The following is a 20129-nucleotide window of genomic DNA, read 5'->3' as shown; positions in this document are numbered from 1 at the left end:
CCTGTACTGGAGTAATTTCCCACTGGGGAAGCACGCTTTATAAAAATGTATTTGTTATTTTTACTAAACGTAAAGAACTAAGTAAGGAAAGGCTCCAAATAATAAAGCGCTGCAAATTACATCAAAGTTTTTATTTCTTTAAATATTTGTGATAGGTGTTCTGACTACTGAGCAGTACAATGGGTGGGAGTGTTTGTGCCACAAACGGGATCAGTTACTGAATATTGACCTCTCTCTCTCTTTCGCTCGCTCTCTCACTCCTACACGAGCATGCGCAGAGGCTCCGTTTCTCGGCGTTTCCGTGTTGTTTCGTGTGTCAGCAGATTGAGACGGCTCATCGCGGTTGGTAAGTCTCATACTGCGCTCCGGTACTTGGGTCGGTTCGCCTCGTCCCTCTCTGTCTGGCCCTGTAGCTACTTTAGCTGCCTATTTGTCGCTGTTGCTGCCGTTCACAGGGGCGCTCAGGGCGACGGGGAGAGACGCGGACCGCCGCCTCATTCCGCTGTTTGTTTCCTGAAAGAAGCTGTCGGGACACACTCATTTGGCGCGCTTCCGATCGCGCCTTCATAATAAGAGCTTTCGCTGCAGAACAAAATCTTTACAGTCGTCTTTTTTTGCAATAAAAGTCCAGAAACCGCAATAGAGAGTTGGAAAACCCGACAGGGGGACGTAATTAGACTTTATTTTTTAAATCATGCTTTTCTTAAAAATAAAAGGCAGAATTGAAAACAAAAATATTCTATCAAAATAAACTCCTAAAGTTTTTTGAGCTACATTTTGAGATCCAAACAATAATTATCAGTAAACCTAACGAGATCTGTGTAGATTTATAGAACAGGAGAAGTACACCTCGAGTGCTTTCATAACTTTAAATTTACTTTGTACATTTTAAACAGAATATGTTATAAGCTAACTGAGTCACATAAAACAATTTAATCAAAGGTACAGCGGCTACAGAGAGATTGTTTTACTCTGTATATTAAGAATAAATATAACTGAGTATGCTCACTCAGTTATATTTACTCACTCAGTGTTTCAGTACTTTAACCATTTCAAACTGATGTATACATGAAAATACTCCCTTAGATGAAAAATAATTAATATCTTATAGTTATTATATAAGATTAATTAATATCTTCAATATATTATCTGTTACATTTATATTTCTGACAGCCACAAATGTTTTTGAGAATCTGATGGGTTTCATTTTGTCAGAGGTGATGCAGTTGACCCCAAATACATGTAGGATTTTATTTTGAAGGTGAATGTGTGTTGACTTCCTGTGTGTTTTAATGGCGTTGCTTCCTGCCATGATAAAGATGATGACAAGTGTAGTCACAATGTTTTTGTCAAAAATCATTGACAATTAGCTCATTGGTGATTTAGTTGATTCAGAGTCAAAATGCTGGTGTTGATGTTGAGGTTTTTGTAGTTGATGTTATAGCTGTTGTGTGAGTTTGGAGTTTAGATCACATGTTTGTCTCTGTGCTCCTTTAAAAGACTATTCTAATCTTAAATCTTTCACTTTTTATTTGCTGAAACTGAAATTCTAACGTGACTATGAAAAAGTTCATACATTTAATCCACTTGCACTTGATAGTGCAAGTGGATTAACATTTATAAATATTAATGATTTTAGTTTTTTGGATGCAAGATATATTTTGTTTTACTTCATACAGTACTGTGCAAAAGTCGTGAACCACACCTATTTACTTTGTATTTTGCTGGGGAAATGGGGGAAAAGGTGCAGCAATTTATTCAGATGTGCAAACATAAATGGAAATACAGTGTATAAGGCGAACACAGAGTTTATACTTTTCTATGAGCTTTTCACCTTTATTTTTCAACACAGTTTGAATTGTCTTAGGCAGCTTTCTTTAGTAAGTCTTCAGGAATAGTATTTTAGGCTTCTTGAAGAACATTCCAAAGTTGTTATTTAGATTTTGACTGCTGTTTGCTCCCTATTGACACTGTTTCAACAATGTTTTCTGCAGCTTTAATCTCGTCCTTTTTGCACTTGCATCACATTTTTAGTTAGATTTTTTTGTACTTTATAGATATTTAATAACAATTTTATCATCGTTTGATAACGTCTCGATTAGAATAGGTGACCTATGACTTATGACATCTTTTTATGTGACTGAGCCTGAAGCAGAAACACTGGGTAACAGAGTAAAGTGGTACTGTGAAACATTTAGGTGGTCTTCACGAACTGGAGACATCATATTTTATTGTTTATTTTGGAGAGCAGTTGTCCTTACCTTAATAGATCATTAACGAATAGTAATTTTTGCAGATGTGTTGCTGTCACTCCTTTTCATCTCGTTGAGGATTATGTGTTGTGTTCTTGGTGTGATTTTTGCTGCACCCACTTGGATTATTAAGTATGTACTGAATGATTTATTCATTGATTACCTGACTGGTTCAGATAATAAACTGCTAGAACTTTAACTGAACAACATCAGTTCAAACTTTACTTCTGTGTTTGTTTTTCTGTTTGAGCAGATAGGAACCAAAGAAGAAGAAGACAAGAGATGAAGAGCAAAATCAGCAGCGCTCAAGGTAACACACTCAGCTCCTGACTAGGGATGGGTACCGGTATCCGGTGCCATGATGGCACCGGTTCTGACATAAACGGTAGTAACCAGACCGAAAAGCTGCGCACATTTCAGTGCTTTATTTCGGTGCTTTTTTTTCTGAGCTGTGATACACTTCTAGCCAATCATTTTACGTTTCCCAGGATAGTAGGCGGGGCCAGGTACGTACGTTCAGTTAGAGCAGAGCTACAGATTAAAAATGTCCAAGGCGAAGCAGTCAAAAGTCTGGCTGTACTTCACAGCAAAATATGCAAACTCAGCAGCAACAAGTGCTTTAAGCTGATACTGTGATACTGTCAAAGGAGGTAACACCTCAAATCCGATGAAACAGCTGGCGACGCATAGCGTTTTTTTTTTAAAAGCCGAGAAATGCGCCGTATTTGATAGCTTGCTGCGAGACCTCACACCGTGCACGTTGGGTGGGTTGCCAGTTATCGGACCCGGAGCAACATCCCCCAAAAACCCGAAGAGGAGAGTCCTGGCCCCTAGCCCTGCCAGTGTATCAGAAATGATGAGGATGATGATGCAGCAGCAGCCGTTCTTCTCTGCGTGAGGAGCTTAATGTTGTTCGTGTGTAATTTACGTTGAGTAGGCTAACCACGTTATTACATTAATGCATGTAAGGTGAACTAGCAAACCTCATCATAGCTACATGCGGCTGTCTTCTTGGTTGATGGCAGATACTCCCTTCACCCTGGACAAAAAGGCTAAAATGACCAAAGAAAAAGTGGAAAACAGCTGAACATGAGAGGTTTTTGGACAAAGTTTGTGTTTTTTCCATTGTTTAAGCACTGCTTCCAGCCAAGAGTGATACCATATATGCCCCATAGCTGCAGAAAAGGCTAACATTGTTATCTTTTTACAAAAAAAAAACAAAACAGCTGAACATGAGAGGTTTTTGGACCAATTTTGTGTTCTCCATTCTTTAAGCACTGGTTTGAGCACCGTTTAAGCACCGGCACCGTTTCAAAAGTACCGATTTGGCACCGGTATCGGATAAAACCTAAACGATACCCATCCCTACTCCTGACTCACCTGGGTAAACTCTTTCTGTAAAATCCACCACTGTTAGAGTTAAGATTGCATTTTAGTCAGATGCTAAAGGTTTTTTTTACAACTCCTGCAAAACCTGTCGACTTACTACACTTGAAGGATCCCAATTCAGCCTTTTTTTTTTACTGTGCAGTAGATAAAAAAGCACAGATGTTAATAGTTGAACGTTCTGGGTTCATGAAACATAACTCAAACAAGTTAGATTACTTTCTTGAATGTCACATTTTCAGATTGTGTAGAATATTGTTATTATTATTATTATTATTATTATTATTATTATTGTTCATCAAGATGGTTCCAACTTTATTAACGAGTTGTTTGCAGATCAGCTTTGTTTTCATGGATCTTTTTTCACTTTCCAGTTGATGTCACAGATGTGAGTCTTATCTAAAGAAAAGCTTTCACACTCTTTGCTGTGTAGCAAGATCACTTCTGAAACTTAATCATCATCAGACCTACTTATTCCTAACCAATGAGAACATTTCTTTCAGGGTTTTTTTACAATTCTGTTCCAGATATTCACTGTTGTTTGTGTCCACTTTCATTTGTTTTGATGTACATAATCTTTTCCTATTGTTTAAACTGACAGTTCACCTGCTAGGACCCAGATCCCTTTCAGTCTGCAAGGTGTAACAATTTGTGAATGTCTGCAAACTGTTTTACATATTTGTGCAGGCATTTGTGATATATAACAGCTTGGTACACGATTGTGGTATATCGTATTATAGTAAGATGATGAATATATGTGTAGCTTATGTATTTATATATGACTATATGTACATTTAATGTATGTCGCCCATATTTAAATTAATATTCACTAGAGTTTGTATCCATGTATTTGTATCGCTGTAGGCCTGACAAAAACTGCTCAAAAGGTGCTAGTAGTAAACAAAAACTGTATTGATGAGCATATGCAGGGTGCCATAGCTTCTTAGACTGTTAAAAGTTTAGCTTTTAATTAATAAGTAATTAACAGTTCTTATAAAAATGGATTACAGTTTATCTTTATAATAACGTTTGACTTTTGCACTAATAACTTATTAATTAAAATCTTGGCATTTTCATTAATATGTTATTGAGCTATTGAGAAAGCATTCAACTTAACATTAAACATTAGAAGAGTCACTGTCAGTGTGTGTTGCCCTTAAAGAAAATACCTCATTGCCATATATAGGATGTTAAACATTGTCATGTTTACAGAGCCACACAACCTTGTATTGGTCGTGTGTGTGTCTGTGTGTGTGTATATATATGTATATATATACACATGCAGACACACGTGTATGCAGTGGTGTGAAAAAGTGTTTGTCACACTTAAATGCTCATCAAATAGATTTAAATATTAGACAAAAATAACACAAGGAAACAAAATGCAGTATCTAAATGTAGGTGTTATTTCTCTATATACATATATATAAATATACATGGTGGTATGAAAAAGTGTTTGCCCCCTTCGGGATTTTTGTATGTTTGTCACACTTAAATGTTTCAGATCATCAAACAGATGTACTTTTAGACAAAAATAACAAAAGTAAACACAAAATGCAGTTTCTTTAATGAAAGTGTTCATTTTCAAGGGGAAAAAATTCCAAACTTACATGGCCCTGTGTGGAAAAATGATTCCGGCCTCAGGACCTGAAAGACTCGCTGTGGTAAATGAAACAGTGACTTCTGCTGTCTATCAAAACAACATAAAGGAGAATGTTGGGACATCTGTTCATGACCTGAAGCTTAGACGCTGTTGGGTACTGCAACACAAATTACCCAAAACGTACCAACAAGTCCACCTCTGAATAGCTTAAGAAAAACAAAACGAGTGGCCTATCCTGACCTAAATCCAATTGAGATGCTGTGGCGTGACTTTAAAAAGGTGGTTCATACTTGCTGCTAAGGGTTGCCCAACCAGTTATTAGGTTTAGGTATGTGTGTGTGTGTATATACACATTTATTTTTGCGAGGTTGCCTGCTTTTGGCCTTCAGTGACTTCAGCAGGTATGTCACAGCTGTTACTGAAGCAGAAATGAAACAGAGTAATTGGAGCAGTGATGTGATTATCTGTGATCCTCAGTGAATGTGAAGAGGCGGTCCTGGTCCTGGCAGCAGTACCTAACTGAGCAGAAGGCTGAAGCTGCTCCGCTCACAGTCTTTACCGAGGTAACTATCTACCTCACTCTCTGCCTCCTGTCCATTGCCAATTTAGAATCACTAATAAAGCTAATGTACATGTCTTTAGACTGTGAGAGGAAGCCAGAGCAAAGAGGAGAGAGAAAGAGGGAGAATGTGCTGTTTTTGGGACAGCAGCAACAACAGCGTCAACTTCATTCCATTAACTCAGGCAATACTACACTTAAAAACAATTAGAGAACACTGACAAATTAAATAGCACAGTGGGGAATTTAACAGACCGAGAGGATTTTATTGGCCACTACTAAAACAGATAAAATAACATTACAGAGCCAAAACATCTAAAACAATTGAAGCGGGAGCTGTAAACATACACCAAGAACCTACAGACTGCTGAAACAGAAGTCAGTCTCTCAAAAAGCATTGACAGAAAACTGGATCTATTAATACTAATACATGAAAAATGCAAAGAATTCTGCAATAATCTAGAATTTCCACGGATCCAAATTCAAATCGTAGAAAATCCAAATATTACTGTAGTCAACTGTTGAACCTTTAACTGAACAAACTGAAACTGTCAATAAGAAAACTTGCAAATTAAGTTAACCGTGTTGTAATTCCTAATACACAGCATGAGAGACCAGCTGATAATTGCTAGAATACCTGAACGCAACTGAAAATTCAAAATAAAAAAAACAATCACCAGAAAATCCATCCATCCTTTTTCTTCTTCTTTTCCTCATCAGGGAGAGCCTGGAACCTATCCCAGCTAACATAGGGCAAGAAGCAGGGTACACCCAGGTCTGTCGCAGGGCTAACACAGAGAGAGAGAGGCTGTGGGAGGAAGCCAGGGAAAACACAGTGTGCAGCACACTGTTGCACTGGTGCGCCTAACGTTTTTTATTAGGAGCACCCAAATTTTTCAACTGCATTGCTTAACACCGCAGTTTTACATGTTCACTTTTTTTTGAACATTGCTGTCCATACAGACGATATTGATGTGTAAAGGATTTACTAACAATCTTGTCAGCACAAGTTCTTTATTTGGAGCACAGATCTACAAGAGAAACACGTTACTGAAAAAGTGCTTGTGCTTAAAGTGCTTCACTGAGCTGAAATTTAAACTTATAACATCTCAAAATATGTTAAATAAAAAGAAAATCTAAATTAGAAGTGCCTCAAAGTGTCTCAGTCTTCAAACCTAACCTCTGAATATCTGAACAGCTCGATATCTTATCTATAAACTGGGCATACACCACATCACTTCTGTACGTGGGGTTTATGTTCAAGCCCTTTTTCTTGTGAAGAAAAACGGTTTGAACGTATTTCAGACTTGAACTTAGTGAACGGAACTTCTTCTTTGTGAGTATCGTAGGCAATGTTAAACGTAATCATTATCTCGGCCTCCTCTGATGACCTGTTTGCTGCTGCCTGCAGTGCATTTATCGCGGCGTATAATGTGTTGTCTGGATACACCGTGCTTTTTCAGCATTTCAATTTGAATGAATTAGCACCAGTCACAAATGCAGTATTGCCGGCCATGGTCTTTCCAATCACCACAGTAAATACAGTGCATCATGTTGTCAGCTTTACTGTATCTCAGCCAGGGAAACTGGCTCTCTTCGGAGTCGATGGTATGTGGCTCGTTATCTGATGCTGTCTCCGGACCAGTGCTCGACATAACCTGAGAGGTTGATGGCTCCGTGTCAGAGCACTGGCTATGAATTTCGAACGGATCAGGGTTTAACTTAACGAAAACGTTATCAATTGTTCTTTTCATCTTTTCTTATTACCCACAGCTACATGCACCTCTATTGGGCCTAGGCTGCTCAACTCGCTCTATCTGCCTACTCTTTCAAACGCACACACGTGTAGGCCTACAGGAATATCTGGACCACGGCCAATCAGAGTCCTGCCCTTGACTATCTCTGATTGGTTTAGACCACGATATCAGCATAATGTGTGTCTGTTGACCACACAGAGACACACATTTTTTTTTTTCGAATGGCTGGTCGCACTAGTGTGACCTAGGATTTTCTTTGTTGCACGATTGACAGATTAGGTCACATGTGCGACCAAATTGGTTGCACGTGGCCCAGCCCAGGTGATGGAGGCGAACTGAAGACCTTCTTGCTGTGAGGCAACACTGTTAACCACTGCACCACTGTGCTGCCAATCCCCAGCCAATACTTTAAGTGACAACCTTTTTTGTCTTTGGCTCAAAGATCCACCGAATGCCCCACCACCCTCTAGCTACAAAAACACACTCAGCCTTTTAGCCTTTTTATAGACTTAACAGTTCCAAGGTGTTTGATTTGTTCAAATTAGAATTATAAATAATAGATTTGGGTATTAGTCTTTCAGGTATAGATAGGGTTCCAAAAATAGTGAAAATAAAAAAGATGCATTTCCTGCTGAAAACCCAGTGTGATTTTGCACTGCAATCTGCATCACTGTAACTGCTGGAACTCAAACACAAAATGTTAAAGAACAATTTTTATCTTTAAATAATGGTTAGCAAGTTTGTTATGCTGTCTGAATTGTTGTGCAAATACTTTAACTATCTTTAAAGTATTTAAAAGTAAAAAAAAGAAAACATCTGTCTGATCTCTGCCTGACTCTCTGACCTGTTTCTGTCTCTTTTACCTGACTCTCAGTCCCAGACCTTTCCTAGTAGAAAAACTGGTTTTAAAGTTGGGATGAAGTTGGAAGGCATTGACCCAATGCACCCCTCCATGTTTTGTGTGGTGACCGTTGCAGAGGTAAAATTGTCACTCACATCCACATACGCATTCCTGTTTGGATCTAGTCTCATTGGCCTCCTTTCTCTATCAGGCGATTGGCTGTCGGCTACGCCTTCATATTGATGGGTACTCAGAGTGTTATGACTTCTGGGTAAATGCAGATTCACCCAATATTAGACCGGCAGGCTGGTGTAAAGAGCACAACCACAAGCTTCATCCACCTAAAGGTAAAAAACAAGTGGACCAGTCCCTTCAGAGGTAACTACATGGCATGGGTTATAACACCTGTCTGTTTGTCTGCAGGTCACAGTGAGACAGAGTTTGACTGGCAGCAGTACCTTCAGTCCACAGACTCTCAGTCTGCACCAGCAGCCCTGTTCACATGTTGCACTGGAGTCAGTATACAGTCTGTCTGTCGAACCTTTCTGTTCACCTGTTGCACTCTTGTCAGTCTGACCCACGTATCTGTCTATCCCCTGCCTGTCTTTTAGGGATGTGGGTTCAGGGTGGGGATGAAATTGGAGGCAGTCGACAGAAAGAATCCTGGACTTGTCTGTGTCGCCTCTGTTGCTGATGTCATCGATGACTGCTTCCTTGTTCACTTTGACAACTGGGATGACACATATGATTACTGGTGAGACAGAAGGACGACAGACTTTTTCTGTTTTCAGTATTTTTAGGTTGTAGTGTTGGAGCTGTTTCATGTCACTTGATATTTATTATTTAATGTGTTTTAAACCGGGTATATGGATTGATGGTTGTACTGATCCACCAGGTGTGACAGTAGCAGTCCATACATCCATCCGGTGGGCTGGTGTGAAGAACAGGGACGACCTCTTACTGCGCCACAGGGTATGCAGTCCTTCTGAACTCTATGCTTACAAACTTACATTACCATGACAGGCAAATAACAAACACACTCACACATCGATACCCAGCATCCAGACTGATGGCGAAACAACTAGTAGCTCAGTGTTCCAAAATTCGAAAGAAGGAACAGCTCTGACAGCTAGGGATTGACGAGGTGCAACACAAATGCTACGGCAAGGGGGAGCCTGGACACCAGGTCGGGTACCTGAGATTGGGTACTAAGCCCCAAGTGTAATGGAGGAAGGAAGCGGTGCGTTCAGGAGGAACTGACCTGAAAGATAGGATCACGGTGAAGCTTGAAACCTGGATACTCCGTAGCCTGTTACCAAGATTACGTGAAGTACTCTCGGAACCCTCTGAAGATCTACTAGGTGATGTGAATGCAGCACTACGGACAATACCTACCGCGACCATTACTGAGACCAACCAGCTGATCTGCACTCTGGTAACAGTGATCAGTGAGATGCTAAGTTACCATTTGAATAGCCAAAAAAAGCAGTACCCTCGGTGGAGAAGGAGACTAGGGGCCAAGATCAAGGTAGCACGGAGCGAGGTTGACCAACTATCGGAGGCAGAACCATCCAAGGTGTACTCTCAGTGGCAGGGGAACAACATGAGAACAGCACCACCAAGGTTGGAGACTGAGCAATACTGGAAGAGCATATGGGAGAAGGACAAAGCACAAATGAACCAGCTGCTAATTGACGACACACCCTATACAGTAATTTAAACACATAATAATTTTCCATATAGTATTCCTCTGTAAAACTCTGTAGTACTTTATTTTGCAGGTCACCCCAACCCTGAAAACTTTGTTTGGGAGGAATACCTTCAGGAGACCGGTTCTACTGCTGCTCCTATTTCAGCCTTTACTCTGGTGAGGATTGAGGAGGCTCATGCAAACATGAAGCCAATCAGGAAGCTGTTTCTGGTAACTTAGAGCTTTCCCTGTACTTTTGTCCAACAGAGAGCGCCACATGGTTTCCAGGTGAACCATAAGCTTGAGGCAGTTGACAGGAGAAACCCTATGCTAATACGTGTTGCCACAGTAACAGACACAGAGGACTACAGGGTGAAGGTAATGTGTATCTGTGTGTGTGATGTAGTGATAATCGTTAACTCGTCTACCATTTTGGACATGTGACAGAAAATAGGACCTAGTGAATAAGGCTCCAGTCACAGAGACCAGACCAGAATGTCTGACAACAACCAGTCATGAGTTAGTGAGGAGAAAAATAAGTATTCCTTGACTTGTTGTAAGTGGTTGCTGGAGGTTGAATTACTGTGAAAACAGTTGCTAAATTCAAGTGAATCAGGCTTATAAACCAGTCATATAACCCCCTGTTAAAACACAGATTTTATCTTCTCCATTTTCAGTTTGTGTTGCATTTTTTCAAGTGGTACTATTGCTTGGCTAGCAGTTAATATTTGCATGAAAAACTACAGATGACCGTCCAGAAAAGTTTAGGCATCAACATGCAGGCAAACTGGCAATTTGCTAACACCAAGAGCAATCGCTATTAGGTTTTTGCTGCAGCACTTTCTTTGTACCCAATTTCACCCAGAAGTAGCCAGCAACCTCCCAGAACCACTGGCAGCCAGTCAGGGAGTACACATTTTTCCCTAGCACACATCCAAGCACCTCTCACGCCCATGACGTGACATAAACGTGCAGACTCAATAGTCAAGTCTGCACGTTTGATGCCAGGAAGTATTTAACAAGGTGTGTGTCTACAGATTCATTACGATGGGTGGTCGACACAGTTCGATGTGTGGTGTGACAGCGACCTCTGCGACCTGCATCCTGTTGGCTGGTGTCAGCGCACTGGACATCCACTGGAACCCCCCCCAGGTCAGACATACAGGTCAGAGAGAGACAGACTAGTCAGACAGACAGGTCAGACAGTGTTACAGTTCAGAAGGAAAGTTATAGCAGGACAGATTCACTCATTGCTATCATGTGTGTGAGACAGGTTTGTCCCACCTGCCCTCCCCCTCTCAGGGAGTATGTCCTACTGCAGGCTGCAGAGGAGTCGGACACATCAAAGGAGCCAAATACACTGGACACCACAGGTACCTGTCTCATACAAAACACTACAGTTAATTCCCTTACATATACATATACAATACCTCATACAACCATCGCAGGAACATTTACCCTTTTAAGTGTGACACAAACCGGTCTCACAAACCACAGATACCTGTTACACAAAGAAATCGCAAGTACCTTTCTCACCCGCCCCACAGATCCCTGACCCAAAATTTGATAGATAACGATAGAACTCGTACAATCAGACGGGAGTGTCGCAGAGCTGAACACAGGTCAAAGAAGGACAAGTTCCAGGTGTCAGTTCAAATCTTAAAAGACCATCTTTAACACTGCACTGCTTAAAGACTTTATCGAGAATTATTGCATCTGACTGTCATAACCCACGTAAGACTCTGTTCCTGATGCCTCACTGTCTTTCTGTTTGGAAGCCTCGTCTGATATGTGCAATACATTTCTGTACTTTTTTCATTGATAAATTTTAGACCCACTGCTTTTCTCACTTTATTTCCTTCCTTTGGGATCCATTTTTAGAAAGCATACCTTTAAGGAGACGGATCTCAATTACACCATTTATTGAATGTCTTGCTGAAAATTAAAGCTCAGATAGCCTTGAACTGTTTGCATTTGAATGAGAAGAAGACTGAAATGTTGGGTTTTAGACCCAGCAGCTACTGTGACAGTAATGCGCGTGTCATTTGGATTACTGTCACACACTTTTGTGTTGGACTTAGCCAGTTCTGTCACGCCTCCAGCTTGTTCAAAATACTGCGTACCTGCCTATGACTAAATACAGAGGAGTCATATTTCTGTAATGCTTGTGCTTGCTGACTTGTTTTGCTGAGTTGTTTCTGTTGTTGGTGATTCGTGTTTGCTTGGTTGTAATTTCTCGGTGTTTGTGTTTCTCTTTTGTTAAATGTTTGTCTAACTCTGTCACCTAGTGCCTTTGGCTGTCCATATTCTGACATTAACATGCGTAAGGAGATGGTGCTTCCTGATAGGCTGGGCGGAGAACGAGTCATAACCCTCATACCTGTCACCGTGCGCCAGCATGACAACCAGTCAGACAGGTAACTGTAGACTGGTGGAGAAAATGCTTTTGTTGTGGATCTTGTACTGTTAAATCTGAGAATCGAGCTTCTCCAAGCATGTAAACAAACATAGAATGGGAAATGACGTCTACAGTAAGAGGATCTCTGTTATTTCTATTATTCCAGAAGAATAACAGCCGGTCATTATTTTGTCCTGCAAATAATTCTGAAAAACAAGTGGTGTTTACATGGTATCTGTTTCTCTCTGTGTTAAACAGCACGAGCTTTCAGAAGGCAGAACCCAGAGACGAGGAGCTGCTGGTTCCTCTTGGCAAGAGAAGAAGGCTGACAGACAGGTGAGAGTGAGAAGATGAGGCAAGATTCTGTTTGCCTGTTAAGTGTTTGTAAGAGAAGTGGCCCTAAAATTAGCCCATAATCAGGGACATTACTCAGACATATCTCTATCTCCTACTGCCTGTCACACTCTGTCACCTAACTGAGTGTGGCAAGGCTCCTCAGATTTGTTATTATTATTATTATTATTGAGTGTGTGTGTGATATAACTGATGCACACAACTATTTGTCAGGTTTATAACTATTGAATTTGCCAGTGCAGTAGCATTGAGGCACACTGTTTATTATTCGTCAGATTTATTATAGTTATTATAGTTTTGACACAGTTTCTCTTCACATCTTTGTTTTTCCTCGCACATCTGTCCTGCAGTATGGTCCACGATTGGCTATCGAGATGGAATAATGTTTTGCCCACCAGAGTAGCAAGTTGGTCACGTGACTGAAAACTATGAATAGCACTGAGACACACTATATATTATTTGTCAGATTTCTTATTCTCATCATTAACTGTGCTAATGGAATCGCATCGAGCCACACAATTATAAATCAGATTTATTAGACTATTCAGCCCCTATTTTCAGCTGTGTCTTTATCTGGCTTTTAAAATTTTCCGCAGATGAGTCTGTGCACTCACAAAATCAAGGAGGCACACAGACATCCGCACGGACTCTGATGCTCACTATGTGATAATGAAATTTATGTCACTCTAACCTGAGTGGACCCTAGCAGGGTTGCAGACATAGAAAGTATAATCCCAGTCTTATGATTGATACAAAGAGCCAGATTACCTAAATGAGGCGAAATAGCATGAGAGTACATTCCCCAAATAGCACTGGTGTGAGTAGTTTTATGGGTGATTTACAAAAGTTTGAGTTGGACATGCCCAATCTCACAAGAACCTTGTAATCTAGTGCTATTTCACAAACCAATAATGTTTAATTGCAGGTAATTTATTAAAGGGACAGGTGGAGTTTGTTACATTGTAGTCAGAAGAACATGTACATGTATAAAGGTTACACATGTGGACATTAAATGTAGGCCTACGGTGACAGTTTTGTTGGATTTGTTTAGTGAAAAAAGTGAATTTGAGAGATTTCATGAGGGAGTTGTGCGTGTGTACATTTGTGATCTATATATTATATATTGTCATAATCATGCAGCTGAATTTGTGTAGGCCTGCAAATAAAAAATGTAGTGCAGCTCATGAGTTTAGAAACCTCACTTTCTTGTGGGGTTCCGCAGGGGTCCATTCTTGGCCCAGTCCTTTTTTCGATTTATATGCTCCCAATGGGCTCAATAAAAAAAAAAATCTCATGTCATTATTATGCAGACGACTCACAGATTTACCTGCCACTGAAATCTAAATCTGTGTGTCCTCTAAAGGTTTTATTAGATTGTTTGAAAGATGTTAAGGCATGGATGGCTTTAAACTCTCTTAATTTAAATGAACAAAAAACAGAGGTCATTGCGTTTGGTCCCTGTGACCACTACGACTTTGGCCCTTTAGAAATTTATAAAAAAAAGAAAACCTTTTGCAAGGAACCTAGGAGTGATTTTTGACACGAATTATAATAATAATAATGAACTTTATTTATAAAGCACACTTAAAAACCAAGGGTATACCAAGGTGCTTAACAAGTAACATAGAGAATAAAAGAAAGGTAAATAGAAATAGCAAGCAAGTACTAGGTATGCAAGCAGATCACTATCACAGATACATAGGAGAAGCAGCAGATACATATCAAACAAAGAATTAAAATAAGCATAAAAGTACATAATGTGAAATCATAAGTGAAATGTTAACTAGGAGGAAAATTGCAATAATCCAACCTGGAGGTCACAAAAGCGTGAATAAGCTTCTCCAGGTCCTCATGTGGAACATAATGCCTAGCCTTAGAGATATGGCGCAGTTGGTGGAAGCTAGATCTCGGTACAGCAGACATGGTATCGAGTTTGAGCGAGCTATCCAGCAATACACCTAACTGACATAGTCAAAAGAAGAGCTAGCAAAGGGACCCAAAGCTGCACGAAGTTGGACACAAGGGATATTACTGTCGAACACGATGATCTCAGTCTTCTTATTGTTTAAGAATTACTCAGGAACCATTCTTTGACCTCACGCATGCATTCTCGAAAGTAATGCAGAGACAACAACAAGGTCATCAGTAAGTTCAAAATAGATCTGTATGTAATCGGCGTAAAAGTGAAAGGTGATATTGTATAGGGCTGGGCCATATTACACCATTCACGATAATACCGGTACAATGTTAGGCAACAATAAGAAAATGAAATATCGCGATAGAATATGGGTAAAACGCGCATGCGCAGTGCCTTTGTTTTCATACGCACATGGCCGATTGTTGAGTGAAACAGATGAACCAGAATTGGTTTGTAAAAATGGTGCAAGTTCAACAAAGCACATTTTTTTGTAGAACATGCAAGCGGCCGTCGTTATTGCCGTATTTGTCGGACTAAGGTGCTCGTAAATCTGGGAGTAATCTGGGTCCTAAACTCCGTCCCTCTCAGGTCCCATAGTCAAGCGAACACACAGCATCACTGAGAGTTAAAAACTGTCTAATTCTTTCATCTTTAATAAAACGATCAGCATTGCTGCTTTACCAGGTGTAACTATGAAGTATAACATCCAGGCATCCATGAAAACAGAATTTATTACATTTAACGGAGTTAGAAGTTAGCGGGAAGCTAGCGGATGTTAGCTCGCTAGTTTCACTAGTTACCTAAGCATGATGTAGCATGTTCTGACTGAGAGATTTCTGAAAACATTCAAACGTACAGCTCTGCTATCACTTCCAACATAAATGAAGACAGAAAACTAAACAGCAGTGACATTTGTAGGATTACTGATGTTGGGCTAGCTGGTATATAATGATGTGCTACGTGATCGCTAGCGACACAGCTATGTTAGCATAACATAAACAGTGAAGCTGGAGGATTTAAGCTAACACTTTTCCCCTCGATAAAAGTTAACGTGAGGGTTCCTGATGGTTAGGGACAAATGCAATCGCATGGCAGGATGCTGTAAACAGACCAAACTTCAGTCAGGAGAACAACTGAGATAATCCATCCACAATACGAGGTCAGTCATTAATATACTGCAACAACATGGGAAGAATGAGTTGAATAAAGTTTGATTTATCTGACTGTTTTGCTTAATGTGCCTTATAATCCCGTGCACCTTATGGCCCGAAAAATACATATTTGACTTTTTTATTTGGCACAAAGCAGTTTAATGTTGCAAAGCACCTCTTTTTATCTTCAGTGGATATTATACATGGTTATGCTGAGGATATGTCAGCCCATTTCTACTGGAAATGCCTTTTGGTTAAATTTTCAGCAAGGAATTTGCATTTGCACTGTTAAATTTTTATATGGCTTTAATGCACATAAAAAACAGCTGCTTGTTTAAGTGAAAATAAATGGATGGGGTTTTTTTGCGCTAGTAAAGTTGTGGAGTTGTATTTTGTCTCGCATCAATTATATCGTCAGTTATATCGTTATCGCAAATTTTCAAATATTTTTGGCCATATCGCCCTGCTCTAATATTGTATTTTCAAAGATTGCGCCTAAAGGGAGCAAATACAATGAAAAAGAATAGGGCCTAAAACTGATCCTTGAGGCACACTGCAACAGGCCAGTGCAGAGGAAGAGAAGGTGCCCAAGTTAACCAAAAAGGACCTGTCAGCGAGGTATGATTTAAACCAGTCAAGGGCAGTGCCTCTGTGGGTATCACAGTGTGCTCAAGTCTTAATAATAAGATGTTATGGTCCACCATATCAAAAGCCGAAGAGAGGTCCAATAAAACAGGGACCATAGAGCGTCCAGTATCAGTAATTACAAGAATATCATTAAGAACTCTAACTGTTTATCAATGGTTGATAAACAGATCAATGCTGTAATCAAAACCAGTTTCTTTCATCTCCGGCTACTAACAAAAGTGAAGCCATTCCTCTGTTCCAGAGACTTTGAGAGAGCTATTCAACTTTTGTAATAGTCTTTACTCAGGTGTTAGTCTGTCATCAGTTAGCTAACTTCAGCTGGTCCAAAAGGCTTCAGGCTTCAGGGTTACTAACTGGCACACGCAAGTGAGACCACACATCCCCCATACTAGGATCCTTACACTGGCTGCCAGTTAGTTTTCGAAGTGATTTTAAGATTTATTATTTGTTTTTAAGGTATTGCACAGGTTAGCATCCTCATACCTTTCTGATCTTTTGAACTGGTACAGTCCTGCAAGATCATTGAGGTCTGCAGATCAAATGCTCCAAATGCTCCAGATTAAAGCCCAGAGGAGATCGAGCCTTTGCTGTGACTGCCCCTTCACATCAGGACCTCCCCAACATTAGACACTTTCAAATCCTGTCTGAAAACCCACTTTTATTCCTTCGCGTTTAAATCAGAATGACTTTTTACTACTTGTATTTGTCTTATTTCTTACTCAAATCTTCCTATTTTATGCTTCTTTTTAAAATGTTGTCATGTCTTCCTATGCTTTTATCTCTTTTGATTATTCGAAATGTACAGCACTTTGGTCAACAGTTATTTTAAATGTGCTATATAAATAAAATTGACTTTGACTTAGAAAATGGTGTGCACTGCCCATGGTCCTGAAATTATGACAATTTTTGCTATACGTTATAGAATTTATTAACAAAACCAAACGGCACCTTCAATCTGTCGAATCAATTCCAAACATCAAAAGGAAAAATGTGCTGCTGTTCACACATCCCATGCCTGATGTCCACCAAGGCCTGATTACTTGCAGGATAGGTTCCTGTCTCCCCCCTGGTTTGTCCCTTCTTTAAGTACTTCACATCAGCCTCTTTAACAGTAACATTTTGGCCACAAAGGCTACAGTAAAAAACACCAAAAATGGAAACGTTTGAAGAAGCTTTGTTTATGCTGGAATTCCATGTCTCCTTTTAGCTGGAAATTCCAGGTCATCTCTGAATTCACTGAGCAAATTTAGGATTAGGTGGCTTCGTACGCTGTGTTTTTATCACATCTACATCTGGCATTGCAAATAAATTGTCACATGGTGTTCTCTCTGCAGTGCTACCTCTGCACATTAATAACTGCCACCATTCTAAAGACGCCATACTGCTTCTTTTATGAGTACTACTTTACAAACAGGAAGTGTTTAAATGTGTTGACTTTTCAAAGTAAAATTAAATATATAATAAAATAACTTTTATAGTTGCCTCTTTCACACTGAAACACAAATTCAGCTTTCTAATTATTTGAGCATACATATAATTACAGCATACATATAATTATTTCAACAAGTAATACTTGACTTTCAAAATAAAAGCTCAACAATATTACAGTTAATTATCAGTGTTCATGATATTTTTTTCTCTACAAATTATTGCCCTATGGCTGCCTCATTGACTTGATTTATGGTTATTGCTGTGTAAACAGGATGGCTGTAAATACTTTGGCCTGAGTCACCTCTTTTTAGCTGGCTTTATTTGGGTTGTTTCAAAGTACCCACATTATGCTGCCAATACTTCTTCCAACCTCCAGAAAGGAATCCTTAGCTCCTGTTGGCTACTGATGATGCACTGGCATAATAAAATTTCTTCAGGAACTTTCTCATTTTCAGAATAAAGTTCATATTTTGCAGTGTGTGTGGGTGATAGTTGAGTAGATGTTATATAAGATAGATTATATAACCTAAAAACACACTTGACCACATTCAAACAGTAAGGCTGGACTGCTGTTATTCGTTATTATCAGGATGTCTTTAAAACTCCCTGAAAAGCCTTCAGCTAATCCAAAATGCTGCAGCAAGAGTCCTGACAGGGACTAGAAAGAGAGAGCAGATTTCTCCTGTTTTGGCTTCCTGTTAAATCCAGAATTGAATTCAAAATCCTGCTCCTCACATACAAGGTCTTAAATAATCAGGCCCCATCTTATCTTAATGACCTTGTAGTACCATATCACCCTATTAGAGCACTTAGCTTACAGACTGCAGGCATATTTGTTGTTCCTAGAGTATTTAAAAGTAGAATGGGAGGCAGAGCCTTCAGTTTTCAGGCCCCTCTTCTGTGGAACCAGCTTCCAGTTTGGATTCAGGAGACAGACACTATCTCTACTTTCAAGATTAGGCTTCAAACTTTCCTTTTTGCTAAAGCATATAGTTAGGGCTGGACCAGGTGACCCTGAATCCTCCCTTAGTTATGCTGCAATAGGTGTAGGGTGATGGTGGATTCCCATGATGCACTGGGTGTTTCTTCTTCAGTGACCTTTCTCACTTACTATGTGTTAATAGACCTCTCTGCATTGAATCATACTTGTAATTCAAGTTTCAAGCTTCCACAGCATGGCTTTTGTCCTGTCATCCTCCCCTCACCCCAACAGGTCGCGGCTTATGGCCGCCCCTCCCAGAGCCTGGTTCTGCTGGAGGTTTCTTCCTGTTAAAAGGGAGTTTTTCCTTCCCACTGTCGCCAAAGTGCTTGCTCATATTGGCTCATATGATTGTTGGGTTTTTCTCTGTATGTATTATTGTAGGGTCTACCTTAGAGTATAAAACACCTTGAGGTGACTCTTGTTGTGATTTGGCGCTATATAAATAAGACTGAATTGAATTGAAGGTTTCCATCACTTTAGATGACTTAGAATAATTGGCTTAATAAGTTCTGTCTTGAGAACAGGGTGAGATCCCACAGTGAGTAAAACCTGTTCAAATACACAAGTGATTCTGAATATTTAAGTTTAATATAGACTCACAGTAGAATGCTGTTTTATTTCCTTTGTTTTTTTCCACTCATAATGGTTGTCTTGTATTCTACTTTATGGCTAGAACCACCCGAATGCCCCAGCCAACCACATTCCTTCGTGTGAAACAGGAAGAGGAGGAGCCTCATCTCAGAGTCCTCAGCCCAGGTACTAAGTTGAGAGAGAGGGGAGGGTGGTGGTGGGCTGTTTAAAGTGGAGAGTTGCTCCTTCACTGTTCACTGTTCTGCATTATACTGCAGAATTCACCAAACCGCTGACGTCAGGTTTCAGAGAGACAACAGCAGCTAAACTACTGAATACAAACACAGATATTCATGTTTGAACTGCTGTATGCAGAAACATACTACAGACATAAGCAGTTTAAAGTGTAGCAGTACTCTAACATGTTCTGCAGTGTAACCTATCAATTTCTCCCTACACCCACAGTTGGTCTACCCCTAAAATTAGCCTCATATTATTATTATTATTATTATTATTATTATTATTATTATTATTATTATTATTATTATTATTATTACTATTATTATTATTATTATTATTACTATTATTA

General features: G+C 39.7%; 1 protein-coding gene across 2 annotated transcripts in view; it reads left to right on the top strand.

The window, feature by feature from the left end:
- Positions 1 to 247: 247 nt before the first annotated feature.
- LOC102303921 (lethal(3)malignant brain tumor-like protein 4) overlaps positions 248 to 20129 on the top strand; it is a 22314-nt gene continuing 2432 nt past the window's right edge. Inside the window, exons 1-16 of one of the 2 annotated variants that reach the window (XM_014339708.2) lie at positions 264 to 346; positions 2297 to 2384; positions 2506 to 2562; positions 5719 to 5804; positions 8432 to 8536; positions 8610 to 8745; positions 8822 to 8913; positions 9010 to 9152; positions 9294 to 9370; positions 10180 to 10265; positions 10356 to 10466; positions 11126 to 11240; positions 11362 to 11461; positions 12377 to 12505; positions 12745 to 12822; positions 19644 to 19726. In XM_014339708.2, coding sequence (XP_014195194.1) covers positions 2535 to 2562; positions 5719 to 5804; positions 8432 to 8536; positions 8610 to 8745; positions 8822 to 8913; positions 9010 to 9152; positions 9294 to 9370; positions 10180 to 10265; positions 10356 to 10466; positions 11126 to 11240; positions 11362 to 11461; positions 12377 to 12505; positions 12745 to 12822; positions 19644 to 19726 — 1369 coding nt within the window. In that variant the 5' untranslated portion in view covers positions 264 to 346; positions 2297 to 2384; positions 2506 to 2534. Of the gene's footprint in view, positions 347 to 2296; positions 2385 to 2505; positions 2563 to 5718; positions 5805 to 8431; positions 8537 to 8609; positions 8746 to 8821; positions 8914 to 9009; positions 9153 to 9293; positions 9371 to 10179; positions 10266 to 10355; positions 10467 to 11125; positions 11241 to 11361; positions 11462 to 12376; positions 12506 to 12744; positions 12823 to 19643; positions 19727 to 20129 lie in introns of both variants that reach the window. The other variant, XM_005941264.3, reaches the window with a different exon arrangement.

This window comes from Haplochromis burtoni, unplaced genomic scaffold, assembly GCF_018398535.1.
Source record: "Haplochromis burtoni strain Fernald_Lab_line unplaced genomic scaffold, NCSU_Asbu1 Contig_309, whole genome shotgun sequence".
NCBI classification, from domain to species: Eukaryota; Metazoa; Chordata; class Actinopteri; order Cichliformes; family Cichlidae; genus Haplochromis; species Haplochromis burtoni.
This window is presented reverse-complemented; position numbering and strand designations above follow the sequence as displayed.